Genomic DNA, 13514 nt, shown 5'->3' with positions numbered 1-13514 from the left:
CGGGCCCTCCCGGGGCTGCCGTTTCCTGAGGGGGTACCGGGGGGGAACGGGCCTTGGGAGGTGCCCGGAAACGGCCAGCTGCTGCGGGGAGCTTGTCACTGGCCCTGGGCATCCAACGCAGGGCTTGGCTGCCGTGGGGCCTTGCAGGGCGGGTAAACATCGCGGTTATATCCCTCTAGGAGGGATCCGAGGGGGAGCTTTAAGAAAGGCCCGGGGAGGAATAAGCAGGGCTACGTTTTAGAGCAAGGGAAGGGGCTTAATGGAAGCGAGAAGGTAACCTTGAAAACGCTGAAGTCCTTTTTGACCTGAGAATCCAGAAAGGGTTGTAGAGGCCGGAGGGTCAATGTAGCAGTACAGGAAGGCGTGTGAAAAGGAATCTGATAAACGCTTAATGGAAAATTTATAAACTAACAACAAATATTCTCTTGAATACATCCGGAGCAAGGGAGTTAGCAGGCCCGTGTTAAAAAACATGGTGTCGAGACTGTAGTAGTGAAGAAGCTAAAGGAGTTCTTCCCATTTGTGTCACATTGAGGAAACTGGGGAGGTTCCTACGCTGGATCCATTTTTATGTGATTTGTGTCAGAGGATCTATCTTGACTCAAGTGACGGTAAGAAGAGGTTAAGGAGTAGAGGAACAGTAATAAGTTGCTAAGACTGGCTAGTATTTACTTAGAAACTCAGGAGTGACTCAGGAACGTGGCAGCTTACCTACCCAGCCTTCTGCAAAACCACTTCGTCAGAGAACTTGGAGGAGGCGTGCATGATGCTGTTTCCTTTTTTAAAGGGTCCAGAAGGAAACAGATCCACAGTCTGACTTCTGCACCAGGCAAACCAGTAGAATCCATTTTAAATAATGTAGCTAGTCAGGAGAGTTGCATGGCTTTAGTTGAAAGTATTCCTGTCTGGCAAACTACTGTGTAAGTCTTGGAGTATGTTGGATAAGGATTGAGTATGGATATGGCTAGGACTGGTGCCATTGATACAATCTGTATAGTTTCCAGAGAGGCTCTCAACATACAGAAGTATCAAAGGCCTTTGAAGAAATCCAGTAGACATAAAATGAAAGGAAAGGTCCTTTGGTGAATAAACAACTGACTAAAAAGAAGAGTGTGTGGTCACCTGCCACACTGACAGATGGAGCTGTTCTGAGATCTTTATTCAATATGTTCAGAAACAACTGCGGGAGAAGCAGGTGAATGATCAGATGAAGTTTGTTGCTTACACTAACTGATTCCTGCAGTTAGTCAGGCCTATGAAGACTTGAAGGAGCACCTCAGGACTCCTGACTGACTGGGTCATATCACCCTGTCATGGCCAGATCATGATCGCTGCATGACAACCAGATGAAATCCAGAGTAGATACCTGATGTCCATGAGGAAGACCCACTTTAACTTTACATCATTTTGTATATAAAATGAATGTGTTCTAAGCTGACTGATGGGGCTCGGAGCAAGATACATCCGTCATAACACATTTTTATGAAAATATCAGCTTAGCACCTAGTAGCAGCTCATAAAAGGTAAAAAATGTTCAGAATACCTAGAAAAGAAATAGATAATAAAAAAGGGGGTATCTTTTTGTTACTATAATCTGTGCAACTTATGCTTGCAATTTGGATGTTGTATGCGAAATCTAGTAGAATGAATTGAAAAGGTTTCGAAAAAGATAACAAGGACTAAAGGAAAAAACCCCAGCCCCTGCAGAGGGATCAACTAAGCGGGACTCTGCTTTGGAATGACAGTGACTGAGGGGAAATAAAAACTGTCAGTGTCAAGGGGAAGGCCCTTGTATAACATGAAGGGAAGTCCCCGCTACCTTCAGATAGCCTTCTAAAGAAGGCACGGTCCTGCTTTATTTTGGGCAGAAATTGCTTAGTTTATTAATTTTGTGATATAACTGATTTGTTTAAGACAGTAGACTGTGAAGGCTCAATGGAAGCTGGCACCTGCCTGCGCTTTTTCACTTTTTGAACCCCTTTGAAAGGGGTCAAGGCCCTGCATTCGATTCTTGCCATATTGGCACTGCTTACATTAGTGGCTTTCTCTCCATTGCCAACATCTCACTGAGAGAAACTGGGTGCCAAACTTGGGGATCCAATTTGGGAGCCCAAGAGCTTACTGCAGTGACATCAGGCATTTTATGGATTTAACCAGCATGGTGTGCTCTGCAGTTCTTTTAAAAATAAATAAATGCATAAAAATACTTTTTTTGTGTGTGGATTATGCCCAGACTTTTTTACTGCCAGTGTGTGTTTGTGTGTGTCTCTTCGCTCATAAGTAAGTCTTGCAGTTTTTGTAGCTTTTAATCATATTCCAGAAGTTCTCATCAGTCTGCATGAAGTGTTTAATTTGCAGAAATGGTGAATAGTTTACCAAGTAAAATGCAATTAGTGACTTTTCAGGAGAAGATTAATCTTATCTGGTGAGTAAGAACCAGAACGTTTAAGTCTTCTGTAAGTGGAACCTGTTAATTTCAGCCATTTAAAGCTTTGCTTTTTTTTTTTTGCTTTTTTTTTTTTTCCCCAGGGTTGATAAAGATAGGAGTGGAATAATATCTGATAATGAACTTCAGCAGGCATTATCCAATGGTAAGTCTGTAAATGAGCAGTGAGGTAGTTCATTGTAAACTTAATGTTAAATTTCATGTGAGACTGGTTACTTGATGCCATAATTCTTTGTTGGGGGGGGGGGGGGGGGAATGTTCCTACTACTGATTAATACTATTTAATATACAGCAAAAGGCTGAAGGAAAGGATTAAGTGGACAATCCTCCCAGTTTTATTTATTTTATTATTTTTTGCTGACCCCATTGTTCCTGTTTGGTTTTTTTTTTTTTTAATTTCAAGGGAAGTTTTCTGGGTTTGGTGCAAGTTAGTAATAATGCATTATTAGCTGAGTACCTATTGTAAAAATTACTGGTTTGTATTCTGGGGAATGAAGGTATGCATATCCCTTTATTTTTTCCAGCTCTGCTCCCTAGAAAAAAAAAAAGGTGATTTATATGTTCCTCTCTCATCACTACTGAATCTTTGTTTTTTAACCAGGATCAGTGTATAACCTGGACAAAGATCAGATGTTTACAGCCAGCCTTTTTACTGCACATAAAATCTTTTCATACAGTACAGTGCAGGAATTGAAGATGGTAATTTTTCATATGTTTTTTTTCCAAATGAGGCATGTTTGGGTTTTTTTTTCCCTAACAAAGTAGAAAGATGCACTCTAGATATAGTATTAAAACTTTCTAGTAGTCTTGTCAGTTCTCTGTCACGCTTGAAGAGTAACTAGGGTATGGTTAAATAACTCATGGAAGCAAAATAAAAAATGACAAATTTTTCCAGTTGTCTATTTTTACTTTCCTCTGGTGACTTAGGGTGGGTAGGGTTGTACTTTGTGGTTGGGTTTTTTTTCCACTTGGAAATCTGAAAAAGTATGTATTGAAACTGTTTGTGCACCTTTGAGTTTGTATGAAGTTTACCTCCCAAGGTTTAATTCCTTTATCCTTCCTGTGCTTTGTGACTGAGAAGGGCTTAAACTGACGTTGTGAGCTGCAGTGCACATGGACTGAAAGGCTCCTTTTTATCAGTAGTCACCTGACTTGAAATAAATTTGGATGGCTCTATTTAGTAAAATCGTGGTGTTGTAACTAAACTGGATTTACTAGAATACTTGTTTAATAATATATCTGATAAACGAAAAGCAATATATTGTAGCTGCTGCACCTGATCCATAACTAAAATACTATTCTGAATAACAACTTAAGCAAAACCTAGGTTAAATTGATGAAGTCCCTGTTTTCATTTAAGATTACAGTGCTCTTTATAACAGTGTGGGAACCTGGCTTTACCTGCCATTTTAAACTTCATGCATTTTAAATATCTTCTCATCTGATTGAATTTAAGGGCAATAGGTAGTGATGACTATCTGAACCCTTCTTTCCTTATTTACTATGTAGATTATCAGTTTCAGTGCTTTGCAGTTATGAAGAATCCACACCAAGTGAATTCACTTTTAGACAAAGTATTTCCAGCGCTGTAAGCTTCCTTCATTCTGAGAGAATCTAGTTCTTGTACACCAAAGTCACTAACAATTCACTGTATTCTTTTCAAAATATATCCTCTAGTGGATGGTTGTGTGTAGCTGTCCTGCAGTCTAACATGGGCCAAAATAATGTTGTGTGCTTATTTCTAAAACATTTTAAAAAGTCTGCATAGTGCTTATTAAAATTTGAGGTTCAGTGTGTTTTTGACATTCAGCTTTTCAACGTGTCAAGTTTATGCAAATAACAGTATACTTATCTGGGAGGGACTGATCATCACTTCGTCTAGTTGTTTGCACAATAAAACCCTATGCTTCCTTCTTGGGTTTTTTCTGTGCTGTCATGTAAAGTTAATAGTAGAGTCGGGAGAGGAGGAGGGGGGAACAGTCACTGTTTATTGAAGCAGGCTGAAATCAGTACAGTCCTTCAGGACTGGAGTTGCTCAGATTTCACTCTATGGCATCTGTATGAGTGTCTTGAAAATTTCAACATGAAATAAGGTAACTTTCAAACTGTATTTTCACTTTTTCCTCTATTCTGTTCAGAGTTAAATGCTGGCACCCCATTAATAATTCCATTACTTTTTATTTTTGTCAGGAGACATACAACTCTAAGGTACTGATGTTCTCTGTCTAAAATACTGCTTAAGCATTTTCAGAGCCATTTTTACCCTTCTCTTTCTCTGCTTATGTTTCTCTGTATGCGCAGATGGCCATATGGCCTGCCTACAGTACAGGGCTTTTTCTCCATTGCTGCGTCTGTAGCCTTACACTGATAGTTTCCCTGCTATGGGAGAAATTCAGCGCTAGCATAAGCATTACTTACACCACTGCAGCTTGATCCAGCAAAGCAGCTGTGCCTTCACAAAGCCTGCTTAATACCAGTGCAGCCTTTCTATTAGGTGTTTGTGGTCAGCTAACTGCATCATTGCAAATGCCTCCACAGTACCCCTAGTCTTACTGGTTCCTTTGTGGTCCCTGCACTCAGCCACAGTTAATTTAATATATGCTGCTTGGTCTTCCTGGTTCCTTCACAGGCTCGAGAGAATTGGTGGTGAAATTCTAGATTAGGCACAGTATTTCTTTTAATTGAAAGCTTAATGCTTCCTAGCGCTCTGGAATGCTCCCAATTGAGTGAAAACTATTCCAAAGTGACTAGCCTCTAACTAGTCAGAGAAGTACAAAGCTCCTCTTCAGGTGATTGCTGCTCAGGTCCTTTTAAGCAGCAACATTCCTTGGTCAGAAAATACTAATTTAAACTAACACTTCATCGATTTAGCAGTGGAGGTGGGATTTATACTCTAAATTGCACTGTGTGGTTATGCCATGTTAGGAACCTTTTCTTTTCACTTGTCAGAAACTAAATGCCCTGGAGTAATTCACCTGTAAAATAGGAAATAAGCAGATGGGTTTTTCCTGAGTAATAGATATGAGACCTTGTTTGAGCTATAACTTCAAACTCTTCTGCTCCCATCAGTAGAAAAAGTGGGACTTCAGTTTTGGTCTTGCCTTTTATCTAATACCTTCTGACTACCTGGGATGAAAAAAATCCTTCTTAGTTCTTCCAGTGTTTTAGGGTTTGGGTTGGTTTTTTTTTTTTTTGGTGCTGCCTGAAAAATGTTGGTTTCTGTGTAGTATCTGTAAAGCATTGATATACTTTGTAGTATCTTTAAAGCATTGATCAGTCATCTCTGAATGGTCAAGAACATATATACTTCAAAGTGGCCTTATTTTATAATATGCTAGCTCCGTGTCCTCTAGCTCCGAATTCACTGTTTAAGTTCTTATCTGATTTTTTGGTTGGTTTGTTGTTTGGTTGCATTTTTTTAATGTGTTACTTAGTACTGAGGAACTAAATAATTCTTTCTGTTTCAGGCACGTGGACTCCATTTAATCCAGCAACAGTCAGGTCTATTCTTGGTGAGTGTAGTTGTGTGATGTGAAATCGTCAAGATACTGTTTTGTGATCTGTTTAGACAATTGAGAATGCTATCAGTTGCTGCACTGTTTTATAGAGTTAAGTATGTACAAATACTATAATACATATACAAGATGTATTTCTACTGTAATAATGAATGCCTGGTTAAAGGTCTTTTGAACTAATTTGGCTGTAGTGTTAACAAGCTGGTCTTTCATTGTTAGATGGTATGTTTCAACATCTTTACTATTTTTATTTTTTTTCTCTCCAGACAGCCCTGCAGTAGTAGGTTAGACTCAAATATTTTCCCTTTTGAGTAGTACAGGACTGCCTTTTGAGTGCACACGCACGCACTTGTCGAAGTAGCCTGAGAAAATCTTACTGTACAACTGAATAGATAGCAAATGTCATTTATGCGTGGGGGAAATTGTCAGCTTAAATTTTCTAAAAAAATATTATATAGCTTGTCTTCATAATTACTTTTTCCTGTCTTGCATTTTAATCCTATGTTCTGTTCCAAAAAGACCAAACAGAAGCTTTTCAATATTTGAATTCTTTAGTGTCCTAAAGTAATTTCCAGTGATGTAGATGATGATAATAGTAGAACAGGAGAAAAATTAAAGCACAATATATCTTTTCTATCATACAGTTCATATATCCAAGGACTAATTTTTTCGCAGTTTTTAGTAAGTATTCAGCAGCAGTCTGAGTTCTATCACAGTGCGACATGCTTTTTGTATGAAGATGACAGTATCAGTAAGTCAAGTGCAGACGAATATTCCCAGCACTTTTGGCAGTCAATAGACTTAGACTTTTTCATGTGTCCTTAGAAAAGAACAATCCCCAGCCCTGGCTCTTTTTGTCACTTGATGATTAATCCAGCTCTAAATATTTTCAAACTGGAAATGAAAACCCAGGAAAAATAAATATTCTGTGATTCATTCTGGTCCTCCTTTATCTTGCTTTGTCTTTTCCTCCTTCAGTGGATGACTACTTCCTTTTTTTGGCCGAACTTTCCAAAATACCACTAGTGTTTTAGCAATTTCTTTCCTGTCTTCAGTACCTTCCACAAAGTGCTCTTGCTGCCTTCTTGAAATACTAGGAGATCTTTCTGAAGAGTAGTTTAAGGTTTTACAAGTCTCTTATTTTTTATTTCAGGCATGTTTGACAGAGAAAACAAAGGTGGTGTGAACTTCAATGAATTCACAGGAGTCTGGAAGTACATCTCAGACTGGCAGAATGTCTTTCGAACGTATGACAGAGACAATTCTGGAATGATCGACAAAAATGAACTAAAGCAAGCACTAACAGGTTTTGGTAATTCATTTGTAATTACAGTTTTTATGACTGGGTTATGTCATCAGATGAGCTTATTGTTAGGGCTGTACAGCTCTGACAAATGTGACTAAAAATAAGGCAGGTGAAATGCAGTTTTCCTGTTAGGTATAAGGTACCTTTTAAAGATGTCCCTGCCACAGGCACTTTTCTTTAAGCTATCTCCTTTACTGGAAAAAATGAAAACATTCCACACATGTACTGGCACATCCAGTTTCAGTCTCCTCTGTTAGCTGCTCTCAGAGTGTAACCAATACTTCAGGTCAATGTCTGAACTTACAAGGTGCTCGATACAGCTTTCTGGTTTTTAAAACGAAGCCGGCTGTCTATGCTACTGTAGCATTCTGATGGCAAAAAAACTTTCATTCAATTGCCTTTACTTACAAAAACTTGAACTGCAGCCCTAAACTGTTCCCTCAACCAACTAGTCACTTTAATCAGTAATTATGTTTACTGTGATGCTGTCTATAATTATTATTAAGTATGGGTTTTATTGCATGCATTTTAAACACAGAGATATTTAGCAAAAAAAATATTTGTCTCTTCTAACTATTGTTTTCTGGTTTTGTTATACACGCCTGCTAAACAGCCTAGTTCTTTTTATAGAAAGACTGCGGTAATTGAAACCTTTTAAAGCATTTCTCTTTTTCCAAGGTTACCGACTGTCTGATCAATTCTACGATATCCTTATTCGGAAATTTGACAGACAAGGAAGAGGACAAGTTGCTTTTGATGACTTTATTCAGTGCTGTGTTGTTTTACAGGTAAGAAAGGACATGTACTTTAATGTCAATTGTAAAAAAAAAATAATAATTTTTCTTAAGCGTTTATGGTTCTACTTTACTATAATAATAGACCTAGAACTTGCTTTTATTTATAATAAACCATTTGAATAAAGTGGACGAGAAGTGCTAGAAACATCTTCATTTATTGGTCTTTACTAGTTATCCATTTGCATCACAAGTAAATTTGATAGAGTTTGGGAGGGCAAAAAATGTAAAATAGTCTGTTTTAAAAGGTAAACACTTAACTCTATTTCCATTAGTTTAATACACACGCTTCTTCTGGATCTTGTGTGTGTTAAACTGGAGCGTGTCATGTCCCGTGGTGCCCACATTTCTTGTAATCTGAATTGTGAGGTTTTTGCCTATCTCTCTGTTTAAGGCTCAAACTAAAAGGAATGTGACCTAGCAGCTGAAGTTATGCAGTCTTTTGTCACTTTTGTTCCTGCAGGGGCAACGGTAGTAAGACATTTGAAAAAAAAACCCTTTCAGTAACAGAAATGCAGGTCAGAATACATATATAGAGAGAGAGAGAGCAAGCTGTAGTTTTACAGGTATATTATTTTGTTTAGAGATCGATCACTGGATGATTCCTCACCTCATTGCTCAAGGTTTCTCTAAGTGTATCAGACTTTTCTGAAATATATGTACGACTTTTGAGGAAAAGCTGGGAAACTGTAGCAGTGGACAAGCTGAGTGTTTAGTAGGATAAGAAAAAGGTTGCTCTTTTTAGGCTGGCCAGCATTGCAACAGTATCTTAAGATACACCCAATATGCAACATGAAGAGAGAGCAGTGCCCTGCAAAAGCGGTATCTTTGTTATTTGCATACAGGTGTTTTGTTCTTCTCCTTTTAGCTTTATGTCTATAACCATAACTCTGCTGAAACATCAGTTGCCTTTATATTAATTTGTAATATAAGCCAATTATGCTTAGTTATAAACTTAAACTCTGGTAAAGAGGGCTTTGAAATGGAGCATCATTCAGCTGGTGTTAGTGAAACTATGCTGGTAGTTATTTTGGTCCACTGTCCATCCTGCCTGACACCTCTGGGGTTACACAGGGACAACTCCAATACTAACGCTAGATAAAGCATTTTTGGCTAGAAGATGAGAAATGGACAAGGTACTCTCTGGATTCTGTCTCTACATGACTCCCAAATGTCTCATGGGAATTGTACATTGTCTCCCCCCCTCCTTTCAAGCCAGTTATAAAAAGCTGTCAGGTCTACAAAGAGTGCCTCGATAGCCTTAGGTATTGTAGCATAAGGTGGTTTTAGAATCAGATCTGCTGCACAGCTCAGGCATGAGCTATGGTAAAGAGCTACCTACCTCTGTTTGCATGAGACTGTCAAGTGTCTGCAGAGGGGATGAACAGAACGTGTTCATAAAGCCATAGAAACCTAAGTGGGACTATGTGGCAGTCTGAACTTTCCCGATGTACAAAAGTGTGTGTTTTTTTCCCCCTTTTCAGAGGCTGACTGACGTGTTCCGACGTTACGATACTGATCAAGATGGCTGGATTCAGGTGTCCTACGAGCAATATCTTTCCATGGTCTTCAGCATCGTATGATGCTGTTAATTAGGAACTGCACACTGGCATTACACAGACTGGAGCTGCCAAATCATCCTGTACTGAATAAGATTATTGATGTATTATAATGGATATAACTTCACATTCTTAAATTTTGTATGTTGGTCATCACCTTCAGAATCTGTACTTGAGTTGGTTTTTATTTTGTACAACTGTATGATATGACCATCTCTGCTTACTGTAGTACAGAAAGCACAGAATCTAGATTTAACTGGTGCAATGTCAAACTTAACCTTCTTCCACATATCCTGCATGGGGAAAAATGACTCTTTAGAAATGCCAAATTAAAATAATGCTTGTTAGTTTATAAGAGTTGAAAGTCAGAAGTTGCACAACATGTTTTGCATGTGCCTTACTTTTATAAGAATTTAATGTATTAATTTTTAATACAGAATTTAAAATTAAGTAAAAATATTAGATCCACTTTTATAGTCTACTTCACTTTTGTGCAGTATTTTTAAGGGGGTGGTGGGTTTATTTCTGTATTCTAGTTTTCTACGGTTCAGGGGTCCCTCCCACTTAACAGCGATGGCCTTTTTCCCTTGCCTTCTCTTTTTATTTTCTAGCTGCCTCCTTCTTTCAGGGTATCCTTGGGACATCTTCAAATAGAACTTCTTCACACCTATGTCCAGTAATGCATCTTCCTCAATGAGTTCCCTACAAAAATAAACTACTCTGGATATATAGTTCCCTCTGCTCAGTGGGCTCATTTAAGACCACAGTCTGCCTTTCTGTGCTGAAGCACTTCATTCGAAGTGGCCTTGAACTGACAGTCAAACATTCTCAAAACCTCACCCTCCGTCTCACCAGTTGCAGATGGAGAGGGACACGGTAGAAAAACTGAACCAGAAAAAGTAACGACTGATTCCTGTTGCACACCTTCTGCTGTAGTAACTTTGAAGAAGCAACAAGAAGTTAACAAGTTTTCTTAGATTGCTCTAAGAAAACATTAGAGCAGCATTATCCAAAGCACTTAAAAATACTCAAGCAGCACTATTACTTACCTGTAACTGCTACGTGTCAGGATACGTTTACAGACAAGAGCTTTTAGCTTTTATCCAAAGACTTTTTCTTAAACTGTGGCAATACTGATTTATTCTTAAGTCCTCTCCCATCCCCAGCTCACTGTATGCAGGCAGTCCACATGTGCCCTTTTGTTCCAAATTTCGTAATTACACCCAGCCACAGGCAGGTAAGCTGTGGTTGACAGGAGCGCCTATCCATAAACTGATGCTGTCACTGATACAAAGCAGATGTTCCAAGAGATTATGCAGAGAGGGGTTGGGTCCACAGACCATCCTGCTTAAAAAAAACAATGATGTTAAAATGTCACTCCCAAGTATCTCAGCCAGAATACAGTATCTGGCACCAGGGTGAAAACAGCCAAGTGGCAAGTGCAGTTAACAACATCTGTCACGCAGAGAAGCTGCCGCTAGTTGTCAAGTGATAAGCAAACAGACCCTTAGGGACAGTTCAACAACATTTTCTAAACACTTTTCTGGTGTGAAGTATCTGTGGAGAGAGTGACGGTCTGCACAGCATAAGCACACAGAAACAAGGAGCTCTCCCAAAGCACTCTGGGCATCATCATCATCATCGTCCAAAAGGCAAGGGATTGTTTCTGTATGAGGTTGGGGAGCAGGAGTAATGACTGATGTCTGAGACCACCTCACCCAAAAGCCTTGGATGAACTGTGAAAGTTAAGTTACGTTTAAGAAGACAAGGGAGAGACTTCCAGTAGTTGCTGCTTGAACCTTGCCTCCCCCGAACGCTGAGACGATCACTATATATGTTCTCTTCAGAAACAAAAACAATGAAAGAGCCCAAAAGTTTTGGGCTCAAAAGAGCTTCTTCATTAAATGGTCCCATTCACAAGAGCTTCTCCATTCCTTTCCCACTAAGGAATCTGACCCTTTGGATCATACATCCCCTCAAATGAAATCCAGGCATTCCGGGAAGCGTTCTGAGGATCATTAACAGGTCCAAGGTACGAAAACTAAAAAAGCTGGAACCCGAGAAAATTCCCAAGTTGTCTCCTGTGAAGGATGTCTCCTTTTTCCAGCCAACCCTGTTATACTTCACTGTCTTTGGTGTGGAACAACTTGCTCCAGCGCTTTCTAAAGGAGCCTTACTGCTGCGGACAATCACCAAAGTGGCTCTGGACTGGAATGACTCCAGTTGAAGTGGGAAACAGATGCTTCTGAAGGTGTAAAAGCAGGTACACCACAGACCAAGAAACTGGCTAGAGACCATTTATCCTCCCCAAAGCATGTTCTAGTCTGGATTTTTACCAATGGCTTTTTAAGGAAACGTGAAGTTGGTTCCAAGGGCTCTAGTGCATCCTCAAAACTCTTGCCTCAGTGGCAGAGCTTGTGGCGTAGCTGTATTACTGCTGAAGGACGGTGAGCACTGAAAGTGATGCTGCTCCACAGGCTATCAATGCCTACCTTGGGAAGGTTGTTTCCTGAAGGAGGACCAAAGCCTAAAGAAACAGGAACAGGCAGAGGACTCATTCTGCTCCAGTTCTATACTACATGGGAGCAAGATAAGGCAAAGAGATTTTTTGGGAGTGAGGAGAAGCCAGAAGTTGATTCAAAGAAATTGGCCAACACAGGAAAACAGAAGCAACAGGAGGTCTCGTCTTATGCAAGCCTATTGAAAAAGTAACTGGTAGATGACAGAACTTCCAAGGCACGTTTTGCTTTTCTTCCATGAGGTCTCCTTACCTGGTGCCTTTGTGGCCACTGCTGGTCAGCTGACAAGAAGGTCAGAAACCTGGACTTACGTTTTCCTCTCCCTACTGTCATTTGAATCCCCCTTTAAAGGTAGGAGGGTTGAACTGAGTCAAAACGAGTAAGAGTGAATCCAAAGTTGCCATCTCTCAGAAGTCATGCTGGTAGGATGAGCTGCTGGCTAGAGAGAAAGAAGTGAAACAGGCAGACATCCTCAGGGTGGATCCTGTAAATGAAAACAGTCCAAGTTGCAAGTACCTGGCCCTGCGGAGGAAGGGAAGGTGTTACAGAAGCCCTCCAAATGAGGCAATGATGCTTAGTATTCACAATTCTACACAGCTCTAGAAAAAAAGGAAAAATATTCATCACTCCTGTCACAGGGGTAGACAATTCCTTTGAAGAGCTGTATCCTCAAGATGCTTCTTTCTGTTTCTTTTTCCTTTTCATTTGAATACTAGGAAATTGAACTCCATGAAGGAATGTGTTCCTGCAATAACAAAGATGCTGCTTGTTTGATACAAGTCAGCTACACCTGTCTGCTGGTATGGGACACGGGGAAAAAAAGTCCCTGAAATCAGTTGTGGAGGTGACAGCTATAGACCAAAAGTCAGTCACACCTGGGAGTGCCAAGTGGCAGAACCCAGGCCAGTATCAGTACAGAAACTGCACGCTGAAGCTCTTTATTTCCAAAAGCAGGAAGATCTTTGAAAAGGAGAAAGATAAAAAAAGAATTAAGGAGAAAGCAGTGATGCAGCTGAAACAGGCTCAGCCAAGTGATTGAAGGGAAGTGAGAACACACTGCTGGCAGCAATTGCACATAAGAGATAAGGCGGGCTTGGAGTGGGTATTACAAGATACCACCAACTTAAAAAAAAATCCCTACATGATAGTGCTCATGTATAAAAACTTCACTGATTTTGGTAAGAACTGAAAATTGAAATGGAGAAGCAAAGGGCGTTTACAAGACTCCAAATGCTATCTACAGCTCAGGAAACCTTTGGTAAATCAATGCTGAAACGCATTTCCTCTCTTGGTCGCTATTCCAACTCTTGTTTCAAAATGCAAGAACCATTTCCCCAGTGGAGGACTCTGCACAACAACAAGCAGGGACAGGAAC

The 13514-nt window shown here is 39.8% G+C and overlaps 1 protein-coding gene across 1 annotated transcript; it reads left to right on the top strand.

Moving 5' to 3' along the window:
* Positions 1–2533: 2533 nt before the first annotated feature.
* Positions 2534–10077, top strand: PDCD6 (programmed cell death 6). Its single transcript, XM_009885889.1, has 4 exons — positions 2534–2591; positions 7115–7273; positions 7946–8055; positions 9546–10077. Exons 2-4 carry the CDS (start codon positions 7117–7119, stop codon positions 9642–9644), a joined length of 366 nt encoding a protein of 121 aa, XP_009884191.1. The 5' UTR covers positions 2534–2591; positions 7115–7116; the 3' UTR covers positions 9645–10077.
* Positions 10078–13514: the final 3437 nt, after the last annotated feature.

The sequence above is a fragment of the Charadrius vociferus genome, unplaced genomic scaffold, assembly GCF_000708025.1.
Source record: "Charadrius vociferus isolate BGI_N301 unplaced genomic scaffold, ASM70802v2 scaffold195, whole genome shotgun sequence".
NCBI lineage: Eukaryota > Metazoa > Chordata > Aves > Charadriiformes > Charadriidae > Charadrius > Charadrius vociferus.
This window is presented reverse-complemented; position numbering and strand designations above follow the sequence as displayed.

What these genes read in the sequence shown, in the direction of transcription:
- PDCD6 (XM_009885889.1), top strand. Translation starts at nt 7,117, where the DNA reads ATGTTTGACAGAGAAAACAAAGGTGGTGTGAACTTCAATGAATTCACA. An exon ending in GCAAGCACTAACAGGTTTTG is followed by an intron (nt 7,274 to 7,945) that starts GTAATTCATTTG and finishes TCTTTTTCCAAG; the next exon opens with GTTACCGACTGTCTGATCAA. An exon ending in AGTGCTGTGTTGTTTTACAG is followed by an intron (nt 8,056 to 9,545) that starts GTAAGAAAGGAC and finishes CCCCCTTTTCAG; the next exon opens with AGGCTGACTGACGTGTTCCG.